Source organism: Phyllopteryx taeniolatus, chromosome 9, assembly GCF_024500385.1.
Source record: "Phyllopteryx taeniolatus isolate TA_2022b chromosome 9, UOR_Ptae_1.2, whole genome shotgun sequence".
Classification (NCBI taxonomy): Eukaryota; Metazoa; Chordata; class Actinopteri; order Syngnathiformes; family Syngnathidae; genus Phyllopteryx; species Phyllopteryx taeniolatus.
In genome coordinates this window covers 12,653,327-12,672,433 of record NC_084510.1, presented here as the reverse complement: position 1 = coordinate 12,672,433, position 19,107 = coordinate 12,653,327, and the positions used below count along the sequence as shown (strand labels likewise).

The 19,107-nt window shown below is 42.2% G+C and overlaps 1 protein-coding gene across 2 annotated transcripts in view; it reads left to right on the top strand.

Annotated features, from left to right (window-relative positions):
* Window positions 1-9,688: 9,688 nt before the first annotated feature.
* Window positions 9,689-19,107, top strand: part of LOC133483693 (RNA-binding protein Musashi homolog 1-like) — a 28,619-nt gene continuing 19,200 nt past the window's right edge. For both annotated transcript variants that reach the window (XM_061785235.1, XM_061785234.1), the window contains exons 1-4: window positions 9,689-9,834; window positions 10,287-10,327; window positions 10,877-10,958; window positions 11,086-11,170. In XM_061785235.1, coding sequence (XP_061641219.1) covers window positions 9,770-9,834; window positions 10,287-10,327; window positions 10,877-10,958; window positions 11,086-11,170 — 273 coding nt within the window. In that variant the 5' untranslated portion in view covers window positions 9,689-9,769. The remainder of the gene's footprint in view (window positions 9,835-10,286; window positions 10,328-10,876; window positions 10,959-11,085; window positions 11,171-19,107) is intronic.

Below are 19,107 nucleotides of genomic sequence, written 5' to 3'. Positions count from 1 at the left end.
TGTGACTAATTATGACATAGATCAACACAATTGCTCGGATTGCTATACCTAGTTTGCATAGCTACTTGTTTTTAAGTAGAATTCATAAGGTTTAATCATAAGTGCCCTAGACTAAATAGAGGCTGACTGTTATGTTTTGACTGACCCACCCCCCCAAAAAAAAAATTAGGTTACCACAATACAACAATACAATAAAACTTTGGCATAAACACATACTTCCAAATAATTTTGCAGGGGCTTGAGAAGTTTTTGGGCCTTTTTGGGCCTAGTGACAGACCTGGCTGACATTCATTCATTCATTCATTCATCTTCCATACCGCTCATCTTCGCTAGGGTCGCGGACGTGCTGGAGCCTATCCCAGCAGACTCTGGGTGAGGGGGGGGCGGGGTGGGTGCACCCTGAACTGGTCGCCAGTCAATCACAGGGCACATATAAACAAACAACCATTCACACTCACATTCACACCTACGGGCAATTTAAGAGTCTTCAATTAACCTAACATGCATGTTTTTGGGATGTGGGAGGAAACCGGAGTACCCGGAGAAAACCCCAAAACAGTGTGTGTGGTATTACAGCGCAGAGAGGTTTAGTGCTTACGCTCAGACAGCTCACAGACAGAAATAGTCGTGTGTCATCAGGGTAAATACTGTACTATAGGTTGTGGTGTGTTTATACATACAGGAAGCTCACAGCCCCCTTCAGAAACCTCTTCAGAGCCTTCCTGCAGTGCCAGCTCCAGTCCAGCTGTTTGTTTTGTGTGCAAATGATTATTAAAAGGTTAACTCAACCCTCAGTTTGCTGTTGAAGAGGCCTGTTAAACTCCCCCACAATCTCTTCCTTCCTCTCCCTTTCTCTCCTCCCTTTGTCTCTCTTCCTTTGACACACCTTCCCCTAAGGAATGGAGGCATTGTGGCTGGAAAAGCAAGGTGGGTCTCTTGGCTCCAGCAAAGGTGTGCTTTTTTCCGCCCCTTTCCTCTTGCATCTAATTTCTTGGGCACACCACCTGTCAGGTTGAAACTACACCCACACCAAAGGGTGCACTCAAAGGGGTCTCTCCAGCTTCAACTTCAACAAGTACAGTTGTTGTTTTCGTAACTATATATACTGTAGATAGTGAGGATAAGCGCTAAAAAAAATGGATGGATGAATACAGTGGGTCCGGAAAGTATTCAGACCCCCTTAAATTTTTCACTCTTTGTTATATTGCAGCCATTTGCTAAAATAATTTAAGTTCATTTTTTCCCCTCATAAATTTACACACAGCACCTCATATTGACAGAAAAGAATTTAATTGTTGAGATTTTTGCAATTTATTAAAAAAGAAAAACTGAAATATCACACAACCATAAGTATTCAGACCCTTTACTCAATATTGAGTAGAAGCACCCTTTTGAGCTAATACAGCCAGGAGTGTTTTTGGGAATGATGCAACAAGTTTTTCACACCTGGATTTGGAGAGCCTCTGCCATTCCTCCTTGCAGATCCTCTCCAGTTCTGTCAGGTTGGATGGTGAATGTTGGTGGACAGCCATTTTCAGGTCTCTTCAGAGATGCTCAATTGGGTTTAGGTCAGGGCTCTGGCTGGGCCATTCAAGAACAGTCACGGAGTTGTTCTGAAGCCACTCCTTGGTTATTTTAGCTGTGTGCTTAGGGTAATTGTCTTCTGGAAGGTGAACCTTCCGCCCAGTCTGAGGTCCCGAGCATTCTGGAGAAGGATTTCGGCCAGGATATCCCTGTACTTGGCCGCATTCATCTTTCCTTCGATTGCAGCCAGTCGTCCTGACCCTGCAGCTGAGAAACACCCCCACAGCAGGATGCTGCCAGCACCATGCTTCACTGTTGGGACTGTATTGGCCAGGTGATGAGCAGTGCCTGGTTTTCTCCACACATACCGCTTAGAATTAAGGCCAATAATTTCTATCTTGGTCTCATCAGACCAGAGAATCTTATTTCTCACCATTTTGGAGTCCTTCAGGGTTTTTTTCTTTTTTTAGCAAACTCCATGCGGGCATTCAACTGTCTTGCACTGAGGAGAGGCTTCCGTCAGGCCACTCTGCCATAAAGCCCTGACTGGTGGAGGGCTGCAGTGATGGTTGACCTAGAACTTTCTCCCATCACCCGACTGCATCTCTGGAGCTCAGCCACAGTGATCTTTGGGTCCTTTTTTACCTCTCTCACCAAGGCTCTTTTCCCCCAGTTGCTCAGTTTGGCTGGACGGCCAGCTGCCATTACTGCCCTCCACCATCACATGTACTGGAACCTGAGTGTTTGGATGAACGTTATGTTCAGTGATGAGTCCAGATTCTGCCTAAGGCAGTTGGATCATTGGGTCAAAATGTGGAGAAGACATGGACAATGTTCTGCTGATTGCTGCATAGCTGCGATAGAGTAACATATTTTGGTTGTGTGATGGTGTGAAGTGGAATCTCCCTAACTCATCCCAGTCTTCCAAACAAGTTGCCTTGATGACACCCTTGATCTTAGAAAGGAGTAGCCAAGTTAGGTGAGTAGGGGGGTTGCTCCAGCACGGTGACGTTATTCTTGGCCAGGAACTGTCAGATGCTCAGTGCATTGTGAGCATGTGCGTTGTCAGGGCGACGCAGCCACGAGTTGTCCTTCCAACAACTCCTGCCTCTTCTCGTGTACTGAACGAAGCAAATGCCGCAGGACCTCTTTGCAGATGTCCTGGTTGATCGTCTGACTCACATTAAAGGGGTTTGAAATGTCTTTTGTGACACCACTCCTGAAAGTTTTCTGACACACCACATTTGAACAGGAGCGCAGAGACTTTTTATATCCACCGTATTATTAAAAACTACTTGTTTCAACTTATGTTGGTTGCTCCGTAAATATGATCAGCACCCAATGAACTAGTTTTTGCAAAGGAAGGAAAGGAAGTAATTGTTCTCTTTGTTAATGATTTTCATTTTTGCAATTATTAATTTACTACTGCGTTAGCATTACACAATGAGGTTTCGACAAAATCGGGTTACATCAGTGTCATAAGAATGATAAGATTATTATATTTTCAATTTGCAGCATTGAAGCGGTGTACCTGAGGAACAACATAGAGTCAAGCTGGCTGGCTCAGTTGCATGAGACACGGCAGTCCCTAAAATAAATGACTCACTTAAGCATGGCAAGAAATAAGGTGTGTAATGTATAATAATAATTCTTCATCCTTGTGGTGTTTTGATAAAAGCATGACATGTTATGAAGACACCTGGAAACTATGAACAATGAACACTGAAAAATATATATAATACCATATGTGTACTTTAACTGTACAGGCAATTTTACATTCTTAATATTCCTAACTTTCAAATAAGTGCAAAAATGTTACAGAAGTATAAAACTAAATCCACAGAATAATAGGAGAAAATCAAAGTACTCACCCTTTACTAACCCACGATGTAGGCGTAGCACATAAGCAAGAAAAGACTGAGGCTTGCTGAAGGCGATTTGACTTCATGCATTGCTCTTTTTAACATTTTAACATAAAAGTTAACTTTTATACTGTAAATTAAAACTGAAAAAAAATTTGTTTGCATAATAAATTGTGGGGATCAGTGTGTGCTCCTGGGAAATGAATCGAATGAGGACAACACAAACGTGAATCCTTTAAATGCTCACTCAACTGAAGTCTCATTGGATACGTATGATGATGGTTTGACCTCTGAAGTTTTGTGAGACTATAGAGGTGTATTTTTTCAGAAACCTTTTGGTGAGATTCTGAATTTAGGGGCATTTGAATTTAGAAGTGCAATTCACAAATTCCTCATGCAAATGATGTTTCCTCCTTTTGACAAAGCTACATTAAGTGCGGACTCTGTCACTGCCGCTGACTTCTCTCGTGGTGAAAAGCTCTCTTTTGAAGCTCTTTCTCTGGCTTCTACTTCTCAGCTCTCTTTCAAACTGCCCCGAGGCTGGTGCAGACCAAGTCCCAGGCCCTAAGAGGTCAAAGTTCACTCAGAGACAATGGGTTTCCACTGTGGGTCAGTTGTGGTAAAAACAAACAAAAAAAAGGGGTGAAGACCTGGTTTGAACAAACTAATGCAGTGTTTCAAGGTGGAGGGTTTACAACAAAACATAAGGTACAGGAGGAAGATATGGTTGAAAAATAGAAATAAATGTGTAACAGGAGTTATTGAGCCGGCACAGTGCACGACTGGTTAGCACATCTGCCTCACAGTTCTATGGACTGGGGTTCAAATCCCGGCCCCGCCTGTGTGGAGTTTGCATGTTCTCAGTTTCGTCCCACATCCCAAAAACATCCACGCTAGGTTAATTGAAGACTCTAAATTGCCCGTAGGTGTGAATGTGGGTGCAAATGGTTGTTTGTTTCAATGTGCCGTGCGATTGGCTGGCGACCAGTTCAGGGTGTACCCCGCCTCCCACCCGAAAATTGCTGGGATAGGCTCCAGCAGCCCGCGACCCTAGTGAGGTTAAGCGGTAAAGAAATTGGATGGATGCATGGATGGAGTTATTGATATGCCCCGCGACTGACTGGCGACCAGTTCAGGGTGTATTCAGTCTTTCGCCCGAAGTTAGCTAGGATAGGCTCCAGCGCCCCGCTACCCTGAACAGGATAAGCGCTGTTGAGAATGGATGGATGGATGAATGGAGTTATTGTATACAAAAATCCATTAAAATAAGAAAAATCACTTAAAAACAATGACTCTTCTTTCTAATGATCCTTGTTAATTATGTTTGAAACACTAATAATTTCATAAAAAGAGGTGATTTTCTACTTTATTTGACTTGCTCGAATCCCTCTAACTTGTTCATGCCGGTTCACCACCCTGCTGACTTTCCCTCTTTTCGCCCCTCTTTTTTTAATCCAGTACCATTGATCATGCATGCAGAAATTGAACACGCCCAGCCAACAGGATAGGTTAGCTGCATGGTGCAAGGCCCTGTCCTACATACTGTTCCCTCGCTATGGTCCACCAGGCCACAGTCACACCCTCCCTCTGATCTGACACACACACACACACACATGCACACAGACCTAAACACACACACACACGGACACACCAACCAGCACAAGCACACTTTAATATATTCTACTGGAATTATCTTTGCCAAAATGTTTATGGTACACACTGAATCTGGTTTTACTTCATGTCTTTGATGCACATTGTCTTGAGAGCAAAATAATTTCAGTGTGATTTGTTCGACTTTGGTCACAACAGCTGAGGTAAACGGCGGTTCTGCTCAGCTGATCAAACTCTCTCCGCTTGAGAGAGTAGCTGACGTTGAGGTAATGCTGCTAATCTTCCACTTAGCTGGTTAGGTCTGCCTGTCACATGGGGTTGATGCCGCAGGAGTAAATACTGTATGAAATGAAGACCAGTCAAGACTGGAATTGGGTTAGAGTATTTTGAACTTTGGCTTTGAAAGAACTGGATGATAGATGTAGAACGCTGTTCACGGAAATTTTCGGCACGATGGATTCGGTGAGAGGTAGTTTGAAAGCAACGTGACAAGATGTCCCCAAAATGACAGTCTGTCAAAATGCTGGGTGTAGTTGAAATAGCCACTTCAACCTGAGTACAATGCACACAAAATCTAGAATTTATTTATTTTTTGTCGGAAAAAAATTGTCTTGTTTGGGAACGTCTTTGTATGATTTCCTATAGAAAATCTGGTAAAGAAATGCCTTAAAATTAGAGTAAAATAGTATGTCTTCATTATTTCTCATCGCCTCGTGTGCTACTCGGAGAATCCCCTCTGATTGGCTGACAAATTTCAGTTAAAAATATCCACCAATAATCTCATATAGGCTGAAATTCCAAGGGGTTCCCCAAGTCGACGCGTCAAAGTTACCGTGATGTTTCAAATGGGGTCACTTGCCCTAAAAACTCAATACTAGCACAAATGGAACATTAATGATGAAAAGAGCAGTATAGGCAGTGGAACAGGTCATATACTTTATTAATCAGTTATTTTTTTCATAAATTTATTTATTAAGAAGATTTTCAGTGTTTAAAATGCTCATCCTATAATTTATATTTTTCTTTTGGGGGGGGTCTTCAAAAATGGCCCCCACTTGTCATGTTGCTACTTGAACAGATGTGCTGAGGCTTATTGGAGAGTGGGACCCGACCGACAGGGATGATTGTTGGAGAGCTTCTCTGAGAGGGTGATTTGATTTTGAAGAGATCATATATTAAGGAAAAGATGGTAGATGGAAAAACATTTGAAGCACAAAAAATTATTGCAGCTCATAATGATACTTTCTTGGTTCAGTAACTTTGTCAAAGCCTTTTAAATCACTGTCATGATATTATACTCCATATCAGTACAGGTTAAGCAAACGGCAAGAAGGCAGTCTCAGTTATCACCATAATAACACTTTTTCATTTGATTGTTTTATATTTATGTCCGAAGAGCATTTTTCATACAAGCATTTGCTGTACTTGTGACTTTACTGATTTAATATTGGTTAGTGATAAACTAGAGCACGTTCTAACTTACGTACTTATTTGGGTTATGGTGTTGCCATAGGAACAGAACTTCGTCCTACTTTTATTAAGTTTTTAGGGTGGAAAAATGGTGTGAAGGCATGTCTATCCTGAGGAGAGTATAATCATAAAAAAAGACTCATGCCTTATAAGACAGAGGGAGTCATCCATTTTGTCTGAAGCAGGCTTTTAGGGCTTATAGTCGACAATTAGGCCATTTTCAGAGGTCCTTCAAAAATGAACTTGTCCTAAAATTTCCCTCGGATTATTATCAAATTAGAACCACATACTGTACATGAGAAAGAGGTGGGTAAATTACATTTACACAAAAACTGTAAGGTAAGGTCAAAGCCTGTCCAAACGTCTGTCGTGTGACGAAGGACGAAGAAATTTATGGCTGTAATGACTCCTGAAGTCACTCCTGAAGCTCCAGTTTCCTTAAAACGTACAACGTATCACTACTTGCATTTTGACCACCATCCAGCACATCTGACTTTCACGATTCCCCAACAGGTGTAGGCCCGTTCATCGTTGCTTAACTCATGGATACTGTGGATAGACAGATTGTTCAAGTGTGTACTGCCAAGTACTGCATCTGTACTACTCCACCATCTTTATATCCTCCTGATGGTAAGGGCTGAGTGGTGGTCTTGGTGCTTCTAAAGTCCACACATAAGTTGCTTCGTTTTGCTAGTGTTGAGGACTAGATGGTTCCAGCTGCACCAATCCACAAAGTTGTCCACCAGCTCCCTGTACTCCAGTTCATGTCCATCCTTAACACACCTTATCAAAAGTGGCATGATCCAGAGTTCTACTGAAAGTCAGAGATGTACACGGTTAAAAGAAAAGGAGAGGTGCTCTACGATTACTGACCACAACTTCTGAAGGATGCTCCCCAAGTGCATAAACTGGGACCTGTCTGATAAATAGTCAATGATCCAGAGATGGTGGATGCTGTGAAGCATCTGAAGCATCTTAACAGAAAATATTGGATGGTGCTGAAAGCCCTACCAAAGTCAAATAATGTGAATCTTGCAGTGCCTCCAATACCATCAAGGCATGAGGGAGACGACATCATCGTCCACACCACCATGAACTGGTAGGTGAGCTACAAAGGGTCCAAAAAGGTTTCAGTTGTGGTCCTATGTAATAGTGATGTGTGTGAGTTAAACAAATATGGTTCAGTTCCTGAAAAACTGCTGCTATCAATTTAATTCAAACTTTTTTTAACCAAGATAAAATAACTGGTTGATATTAAACATGTATTTTCACCTTTTTTAAGAGTGTCATGGCCAGTGTGACGATCTGATGAGAGGGGAATATAAGATCACACCGCACAGATTGTTGAATAACCTTACATCATATACGATTACATCACAGTGCATCACACTGGGTCGATAATGCAAAAGCACCAGGCAGAAGAGTACAACACTCAGACAACAAGGCCAATACATGTATATATATCCATCCATCTTCTAAACCGCTTATTCTCATTTGCGTCGCAGGTGTCCTGGAGCCTCTCCCAGCTGACTTCGAGTGAGAGACATTCATAAAAGCAACTGACATAAGAAAAGCAACCTAGAAGGCTAATCCAAATCAGGTGGGTTGTGCCAACTGAATTTTAGGCGAGTGTCTGTGTCAGTCTAAAATGTGGATAATAGGATCCTACTGTACATTCATTTAACAGTATGTTTATTACTGTGGTTATACTTTGGGGGTAGTGGAGAACTGCAGTGCATCATACTGAGAGGTCTTCTGTATGCCCCCGAAGTGTTGTTAGCTTGGCGTACGTACTCTTAGAAACACCACAGCATATTTAGACCACAGCGAGGAGAGATATATTGTAAAGTTAATACTGTACGTTTGACAGGGTAAATAAAAAATGAACACTAGAATTTCTGATGTGGTACCTGTGTTGGATCTCATTAGTTGTGCAGCTGTACCTAATGTTGTGTCGCGGGTGACCAGGAGCCTGTCCCAGCCAAGCTGACTTTGGATGAGACCTGGAGACAATTTAAAGTCTTCAGTTGACCAGGGGGCAGGGAGCAAAAGATAAAGAAGAAGTGCACAGTACTGAAACAAGATAACTCAGAAAGTGCAGACCTCTGCCAAGGGTTGGCTGTTGTCACATTCTAAAACCGAAGCGTGAATGACTCTGAATGACAAAAACATGCAATATTTTAACCAGAACCATGCATCCATTCATTTTCTGTAGCGGTTGTTCTCATTAGGGTCATGGGTGAGCTGGTGCGAATCCCACCTAACGTTCACTGAGAGGTGGGTTTGACTTGTCGCCACCTCACAACCATTTACACTTAAATTTTCATGTTTTTACTTCTCAATTAACCTTGCATGTTTTTAGAATGTGGGGGTCGGCCGGCGAACACAGAGAAAACCCACACAAGTATGGGGAGAGCCTGCAAACTCCACACCACACAGGAAGGAAGGCCTGAGCTGAGGTTCCAACCCAACCTGTGTGAGGCAGACATCCTAACCATGAGATCACCGTGCTGCTCATGAGTATACCTGTTTTATAAATAAAGGTCAATGGAAGGCTATGCAAGAAACTACTGAAAATGTTCGCAAACACTGTGGAAAAAAAAAAGAACTGGCTCTGCCGCCAAAATGTAAAAAGAAGGACCCTTTTCAGTCCACTGGACATATAAAGGCAGACTTCATGTACCAAGGAGATGTTTTCCTAGAGTCATGTTGTCTTTGGGAGCAAACTCCACATTAGAGAAGCCTCAGTCCACCATACACTTGACCTTGAAATACAGGAAACCATGATTTTCCCTCAGCAATGCATCAAAACAAAAATATAACTGCATTAAATATAGTCCACACTGTTGTTCCACGTCATAACCCCTAGATTATTCTCGCAAAATGCAGGGAATGATGGCCTCTTCTTCATGATAACGCTGCACACAGCGAGAGAGAGAGAGAGAGAGAGAGAGAGCGAGAGAGCTCGACAGGCTGTGGTACAGATAAAGGGGAAATATTCAAAAACGCCTTCATGGGCCGTCATGTTGTGATGGGCCAATGACGTGAGCGGAGGGAAACACTAGTGAGAGCGCGCCAATGGCGCCATGAATAAAGACGGGCCGCGCGGGGGGCGGGGCCTCTCCCCCCCCCTCCTCCCCAGTGCGTGCGTGTGCGTGTGTGTGACGCTTACCCCACCCCCACCGCCTCTCCTGCCCCCCTTCCCCTCCCCTCCCCTCGCTTTTGCCCGCCCCTGAGTCTGGAGCAGCAAGCGGCGGTGCTTCACTGGCTCTCAGTGCGGGAATACAGCAGCGGAGAGCGGCATGGACACGGAAGGGAGCCCAAGCAGCCTGTCGTCCGTCACGGACAACTCCCCCCACGACCCCTGGTAAAAAGCCTCCGCCTATTCGGCCCGGTTCGAGTTCACCTTGGACTTTTAAGTTGAGTTGAGTGCGGGAGCGGAGCCGAGACAAAAGACAAGCACGCCGTGCGTGCGTGTTTCTGTGTGTGTGGGATGGATCCGGTGAGCGGAGGAGACGCTTTCTTTTCCTTTCCACATCCATCTTCCCCGGGGAGGCCACATTTTGCTCCAACTTCTGCACCATGAACGGAAAAATTGGCTCCCTTTTAAGTCACCCTTTGCGTCCTCTTGGGGATTATAACGGCCCCACTGGCCCGTCGGTGACTTCGCAACATGGCCGATGCTTTCGTCTCACTTTAATGAGGCTATATCGCACGCACCGAGCCCACTTTTCAATCCTCGTATCGCTGCTGTGTTGTGCTTGTACAGAACACGCGTGTTTGCCTATGTGACTTACTGCTTGTGTTTCTCCCATTCAGCAAAATGTTCATCGGGGGTTTGAGTTGGCAGACGACACAAGGTGAGATGTCCCGCACGCTACTTTCTGCACACGCACGCAGCTATCCTATGTGTGCGTGTTTACGCTCACGTATTCCACGGAGTTGCAAATAAACTGCAAATAGTTCAATGTGTCCCTTTCTGTTCAATGAGGATCAGCTTTTAGGATTTAGTCTTGCCGAGACGCGAGGAGATTAACGCTGCAAAACACATCCAGACACAGTGAGCGACTTGTGTGTCCTTTTCCATCTAAACACCACCTGAAATATGTAATGATTGCAGGTTTACATATTGATGGCCACGCTGGCGTGTTGTTTTGCTGACTGCAGTTCTCCGTGCACCCTCGCAGGAGCCATGCGCGCAGCACACTGTTTATTCCCGCCACTATGCCCCCCCCCCACACACACACACATCTTATTATTATACTGACTGCAATGGTGTCTAAACAACAATTAACACCAAGTGCAGCGTTGGTCGTGTGGGTCCTAAAAGAGCTGCTATATCCCTAATGGTTGCATGTACAGTTTGCCTATCCCACCATCTCATACGCAAAATGATTGTTGTGTTACAGAGGGCTTGAAGGACTACTTCTGCAAATTTGGAGAGGTGAAGGAGTGTATGGTGATGCGCGATCCCGTCACCAAGAGGTCGAGGTAAGCAGGAGGCGTGTGCACCCCATCATCCAATCACCGGATTGGACCCATGCATGCTCTCTTCTTGCATTTGGGGTGGGGAGGGGGGGATTTAAGTTGAAGATATGTTCTTTATTATCCCTCCCAGGGGGTTTGGGTTCGTCACATACGCAGACCAGGCCGGAGTGGAAAAGGTGCTGGCCCAAAACAGACACGAGCTGGACTCCAAAACAGTGAGGCCCACCTCTTTTTCTTATGGTGCCACTCACTATTGTAGCTTTTCCGATGTGTGTTGCGTGTTTTCCCCCTCAGTGTATCTAGCCACCCACCGTATGGCTTGTAGAGCACCCCCCCCCCCCCTTCTCTCCCTCCTCTTCCCCTCTCTCTGTGCTCATTTCCCCCTCCAAATCCTGGTTCAGGGCGCCGACATGAAAGCGTTCTTTCTTGGTCTTCATTGCCATGGTTACCTGGGGGACCTGAATGGGGTCAGAGCCCCCTGCAAAACCCCTCACAGTGTTTATGCTATGCAGAGTTTTTCTTCGGTAGAAAGTTTTCTTGTGGTCCTCAATGAGGGGAAAAAAAACTTAAGAAAAGAAAACAGCTCTAGAGTGGCTTTTGTGAATGTCAGGAGGGACGCTCGTGAATGCCAGCTAGTTTAGTTTTAATTACTGACAGTTCATGTAATTTCCCCTCCTACACATGTAACATGTGGGCACTCAACAGTGTTCAGAAATGTGTCACACACAACCTACATGTGTGATGCTGTGACACTTCCATTTAAATCTCTATGAAGGTGTGAATGTAGATTGGAGGTCGTCAGCTTTTGGCCTTTCCTAACCACATGTACACACGTAACAACAGGATGATTTGAGAGTGAATATGAGTGGCACAGTATGGGCCCAGGGGTGGAGAAAGGTAGTGTCGGTTAGTTGTTGGAGCAAGCCTGTTGCTGGGGGTGACGCCAGCCACTAGAGACAGTGCTGTACGTACACAGCCTGTTGGGATTTATGTCACCATAACAACTTCTCAGCTATTTTGCATTCATTTAAGACTAACTCTGTATGTGTGCGTGTGTGTGTGTGTGTGTGTGTGTAGTAGTCATAGTCGTAGTGGTAGTAGTACGGCTATGGATGGACAAACACGGGAATTACACATCTCGTTAGTTTGCTAATTTGTGAATTGAAGATATTGAAAGAGTTGAAAATATTTGAATTAAATTGCAGAGTTACATATCTCTCGGATAAGCGGTAGAAAATGGATGGATGGATGGATGGAGTTACATATCTCTGTGGGAGTGCTCTACTGGGAATTCTGACAAAATAGTGTTTTCCTCATAATGTTTTGTATTTTCATGTGGAATCAAATTCTAAGCAATTGTAAAGTTGTACTTCAAATATCTAACTACTGTTTGAGAGCTCGTCCATGTGTGTATTCTTGCGATGTGAACGCTTGTTTGGAGGAGGAAATTTTTAAAAGCGCAGTCTCGCCGACCCTTGTTATTGTTAGGCGTTGTCCTGTTGTGAACCGAAATATATTAAAAAGGCTAAACAATAACAATATTTGTGACATACACAGCCTTAAATTGGTTAGGTAAACAACTGTTTAGTTATCCAATAACACACTTGGAACAAAGATGAGAGCTGCCAGTTTTGAGTTCATTCGGTTTAATTTGTGTTTTTATTAATTGGTGTTTTATGAAAGTATCAAATTTGCAAAGGATATTTAAATACAGTCAGTTATGACATGAGTGTTACGGCTTCACTATTATTAGAACTACGTATGAATAAGACAAAAAATAGAAATTATAGTAGACACTTTATATGTACCGGTATCAATATTCACATTTTATATGCAATGTGTGCATGCTTCAAGACCAGACAGCCCTGCACAGTTTGATGGGAATTACATGAGAGACAAACCTTCCTTCCTGGAACGGGTAAAAATTATTTGAAGCTCGGCCATTTACAACTGAAGCCAAATCTTTGGTGTGCGAGAAAATATGCTTTTAGATACAAAACATGACAAAGATAGAATACATCGACACGGTGCTGTGGCCTGTGTAAGTAAACTACAGGTGCAAGGTCCGTAACACTGCAGACACAACTGGTTGTGTGGTATTAAACATTTACAGTTTTGTTACATCCAGCATTGTATTAGAAGATGGGCGACAGGTCATCAACAGTGTGGACTGATTGCGCATCCAAACTACTGTAAAATGTCAACAAATAGGTTGTCATTTTTTGTTTTTAGAGTGAGGTTGTTGCTGGTTAGAGTTCCTGCCAGGGCAGAAAATGGCCTTAGGGCAGTAGTGTGCTGTTTTCTGGACACAGGAGAAGGGCACAACTGGTATTTGTTTTCTCGGGAGAAAGACTTCACTGGAAGTAGTTAGGGGAAGGAGAAGGGGTGAGATCAGTGTTTTTTCCTCCACTTTGACTACACGTGGATTTAGTTGGAATTATTTTAGATTCCATTGTGGTATTACTAATAGTCATCTTCTACAGTATGTTTGAATTATATAAAGGGTCATTTATGCTTCTTGCAGCAAAACATATTCTGTGTAATTCTGACTAATATTACAGCAGACCTTATGTAGTTACTGCCTGCTCGCTAATTTGTTTATTTATGATGCAAAATCTATGGGACACTGAGCATCAGTCAGTAAATGAGTCTTAAACTAGAATGGCACCGAAACATGTTGAAATATAGCACTCTTGTGATGTTAACAACAACAACAACAAAATAAAGAATCCTGGGGTCTGTGCTCCACAAACTATCTTACAAATTGATTGAAATAATTTTGATGCAAAACTACATACATGCAGTGAGAAAAACACAACATACTTAGAGGTAATATGACTTTTGGACCTTTAATTCAAGTAAGGTGCAGTGTTGTTGATATATATATTTTTTGCTTTTGTCCGTATGGCACAAATGCTTTCATCTGCAGCCACATATTGAAACTGCATAAATATGCTTGAACCAGCTGCTGTGCACCAGTGGCACTGAACATCTCTAGTGGTCTAACACCTGGTTAGTAGAGGCTGGCTATTGGCCCAAGTTCTACTGGAGATTAGCAGTTAATGCTGACGTGGTCAGGACAGGAACAAGGGGGATGGAGAAGGTGGAAGAGAAAAGGAGGGTGGGAGGATTGCTGTAATTAGTATAGATCTGAAAAGCAACTAATCGGATTGAAAGAAACAAACTGGATTGGGCTTCTGAGGTTCATGCACGGCCTCAGATCTGCGGATAAAGCCTGGACTGGCTCTGAAGGTGGCTCCAGACGCTACATGTGCACGCCACTATTAGAATGCAGGCCTGATTGCCCAGCCTAGCAAAGCAAGGCTCTCATTGGCTTACAGGGGGTTAGGGGTTTGGTTTGGTAAATTTGGAGTGGGGGTCCTCATTAGTAAGCTTCGTTAACTAATTACTTGTGCCATTGTTGAGCTGTGCAGACTGACCCCGCTGTGTCCAAACTAAGTCTCTCTCTATACTTTTGTCTCATTATGCCCATAGCTTTTGTTTATTTTAATGTGATAACGCCACAGTCAGTGGTGCCTTCTGTTTGTTTGCCATTTTTTTGCTACGTAGTAGCAGGTTACTCACACTATACATTTGGAGGTAAAGTGATGAGCAAGTCAAAGTATGGGTATGTGCGTTAGTGCTTATGTTGGTGTTACATTATCCGGATGCTTGTGTACATGTGTGTATATATTATGTGGGGCTGTGGGGGGTAGAACGGGAGCCCCAGTTCCTCTACGGGCCCATCTGTTTTGTACTCTTTGTCCTGTTAATTAATGAAATCAGAGGGGCTGCCTGCTGAGACGGCCTCGCTGCACCGCTACACTGGACAGGCCCACTTTCTCATGAGCAGACTCTGTTTTCCAAATTAATGCTTTCTCTTTCTCCCTGTGCATTTTCTTCTTTTGTCCGTCCCCCTCTTAATTTTACCTATTAGAGTATAGGATATAATTGTTCTTTTTTTGGGGGTGGGGGGGTTCCTCAGGTGTTTTATGTGTTGGTTTGACGTCTATTTTTTTTTGCAATTTCTTTTCAGTCTGTTTCACTGGTGATCACACTGGGCCATGTGAGGTGACTATTGGCTGTAGATTGTAGAAAAAAAATCATATTGCTGTCACTTTGCTGCATAGCTGGAGCACAGGTTGGGTATTATTCAGAGCATTACGAGAACACTCAGTTATAACTCTCGTAAAAGAAGAATTGCTTTCTTCAACACATTGTACACGATTAGACACATTTTCACAAGTTGACTGTTACATGGTCGAGAGACTTCTCAAATGTCAAGCCTCTCTATTCAAGACGTGAGGAGCTATTTCTGAGTGTTGCAAACAGTGACCTGGCTAAGCCATTTTACTTGTGCTTTTGCGGCCTGTCTGTCTTCCTCAAGGCTAATCCAGCAGTCTTAATAGATGCTTTAGTTTTCATTTATCATAGCCTTCCTCTGAGTACGGCCAGTTGTAGAAATTATATGTAAGATACATTCTGTTTTCTCGCTGAAGTGGAATGATTTTTGAACAGCATGGCATGACTGTAGCCATAGTAGCAGTACAATAAGATGCATTAGGGCTAACCTAGTCATAGATGATAACCATTTGTATTGTAGGCTGTTTTTAAGAGTTCCTTATCATTTAAACTACATCCACCATTCTGCTTGATACAACACTGGCACGGAAGCAGGAGTACATTCAGAGAAAGATTTTCAAATCCCATTAAAAAAAAAAAAATCTAATTTATCATTGATTTTAAATAAGATAAATTTAGTCAAATGCCCATCCCGAACAGGAACACTAGACATTTAATTCCTAGATCTGCATATTATCATTACATTAAAAATATGTAATGTAACAATCCCTGTGATAACTCAATAAATAATTGATAATTTTATCCATACTCCACCCTGCAATAAGTTGGATACAAATCGTTGGATTTTGTGCTCGCATCAGTGCCATTAAAAACATTGCCGTGTGAGCCGTGTCTCTTCCATTTGGAACCTTCTTGTTTTATACTCCCATAAACACAATTTACTTATTCTGTTATCATGTCACACCTCATGACCTTTGCTCTAAGCGGTTAAATATTGAATTTGGGCCATTTTGTCAAACCATTCGCATCAAGGAGAATGCTTAATTTAGTGAGAACATATTTTGAAAGATGCTGAGATTATTGGCACCTTCAATCTTTGAGCTGGTAATCCTATATTAAATAGATGAAAATCCTGGAAGGAATGTCGTGTGGTCACTTCTTGTCCCCGCATTCTTCTGCCAATAGTTTTTGTGTGTCCTTGTCACCTTGGTATATGCTGTCTCCAGGCTTGGACCAGCTGTAGGTGACACAACGCTTCTTGTCTTTGTCCTACTTGCTGCAAAGTCACCCAGCAATCCCTCCCAAGGGCACTGCTGCTGCATGGTAGTTACCCAGCCTTGTGCTCTCCAAGTGGCCGCAAAGACACTTAAAGGTCCTCCAAGGATATTTTGGTCTGAAGAGTTGTCATCAGAAGCTGGGAATTATCACAGGAGGGAGATGAATAGATAGTTTGAATATTGAAGGAAAGCTTGCTCGCTCCTGTATCATGCGCATTGCTCACTTTTCGAGTGCATGTTGTCTCGCTGTTTGATAGGCTCCTTTTGGTTGCCAATATAATATCAACGCCTGTGTGAGACACAAGGGGTTTCCCTTCACACATCCAATTATTAGAACAAAGATGGAAGCCTAAGACCTTAATACACTACAAGGTTCTGTGACCTAAAAATCGTCTCTTGTTGGCTTGAGTGAGAATAACACAAGATTCCACACAAATTTGAAATGCCAGACTGGCTTTGCATATTTAGCATTATTGTAGGCCAGCTCATTCAAAACTCATTTGCTTCTAATTTTATCTATAACCTTGACCACTGCTCAGACATTCCACGGGGGCGAAATATGGATACATCAAATCTTATTAATCCTAAATGGAGGTTGTCTGGATTTGTTACTGTGAACAATCTTTCTGAAAATCTGAATGTTACATGCATGTTCATTTTAGATTCCAGAACACCTTACTCGTCTAGTTTGATATTGAGATGCATTTGTTTATTAATACTCTAATAAAAACAATATAAACAGTTAAGTCAAAGTATTCATACCCTAATGTGTATGTTGTTCACCACGCCCCTGTGTTTGGATGTTTGGGGGGCTTGCATCAACAAGGGTCTACTATCCATACTTGACTATTAGCATATATTCTATTTCTGGATGTGTTGTCCTTCATATGTGCTCAGTGACTAAACTACAACATGTTTCTTGGAATAGTGATCATTCTTAGATGATAAATACATTTTTATATTCAGGGCACGTGGAAACTTTAAATTGAAAGAAAATTTACATTTTAGTTTTTATAATTTAAAGGTCCTAAAACTGTAAGATGCGATACAATATTTTTGCAAATATGTTTGAAGTTACCCAGATCCTTTTGGAAGTGTGTAAAAGATAGAATTTCCTCAAAACCTTCAGGGTTATGAATCAAAATGTAAAAAATGAAATGAAATGCAGAATATTTTTATTTTTTGTAACTTTTCACCGCTTTCTTGTGTAATTTCCAACCAGAAGATATCCATTCAACAAATACACTCACTTTGATTTAAATGTGGCCAAGCTGGGAATAGGAATTTGGACTTAACGGTAATATTCAGCATTTACGGTATATTTTCCCTATTTGAACTGCTTGCACTACACTTTCCAATTCCCACATGATTGAATTACAATTTTTGGAATAAATATTATTAAGAAAACATGTCAGTTGATTGAACGCCAGTATGATTTATTACATACAAATAAGTCTTTGCTTGTTTTAATGTCTTCATAGTGATTTACTGTATGTTTTTAGGCCGGGCTTCTGACTGTAGCTCGCTATTTTAAAACAGTACATTATTTACACTATGAGTAAATCAGTGTCAGGGAGAGGTAAAGAATAAGGTCACTTATGAAAATTAGCGTCACATATTTTTCTACAAACGACTACCGGTACACGGTTCCTCAAATAATGACAGTGTAAAGAATATTAGCCAATCAAACTTCTCTGAATAACTACCGACCTATAAGCATTCTTCCGGCCATTTCCAAAGTTGCAGAAAAATGGGTGTCAGAGCAGATTGTCCATTATTTAATCAGCAGCTCCCCCTCTCTCCACGCCATGCAGTTTGGTTTCAGATCCAAGCATTCCACTGAAATGGCTACATGCCTCTTCATTGAGAAAATAAAATCTTCTCTCGACAAGGGTGGAGTTGTAGGGGCGGTGTTCTTGGACCTCAGGAAAGCTTTCGATACAGTAAATCACTCTGTTCTTATTATCAAGCTCTCAAAATTTAACTTCTCTCGCAAAGCTGTGAGCTGGATTGAATCATATCTGCATGACCGAACACAATCTGTATCAGTTAACAACTGCAGATCAGAGTCTCTTAGGCTAACCTCTGGAGTCCCTCAGGGATCAATATTGGGCCCCCTTTTATTTATTCTTGATATCAACGATTTGCCCACTGTTTGCCCTGAAGCAGAGTGCGTAATGTATGCAGACGACACAGTTTTCTTTGTTCATGGTCGCTCCAAAGATACTATTGCTGCTAAACTCACTAATACAATGTCCTGTGTCACAACTTGGTTGCAGGAGTGCTGTCTACAGCTAAACGTTTCTAAAACTGTAGGCATGTATTTCACTAAAACAAATAGAGTATCACCTGACCCCGACATACTTGTTAATGGAGAAAAAAATGCAAATTGTCAGCCAATACAAATATCTTGGGTTAATAATAGATTCACACCTTTCCTTTAAAGCCCATATTGACAAATTGTGTAAAAATATCAAATTAAACCTCGCAAATTTTCGTTCAATTCGGAATGAAATGTCAACTGAAGCTGCAAAAATGTACCTGCATTCAATGATTCTTAGTCACTTTAACTATTACATAACCAGTTGGTCCCAGGCTGGTCAGAATGCAAAAAAACCATTGGAAGTTTTGTACAAACAAGTAATTAAAGTGATGGATAAAAAACCAAGGCACTGTGCAATTTTAAAAAAATACAGTCTTTTAAACTGGGACAGTCTTCACATATTTGCAGATTTAAATTTGATTTATAAAGTACTGCATGATTTGGCCCCAGCTCCTCTGGCTGAGTTCAT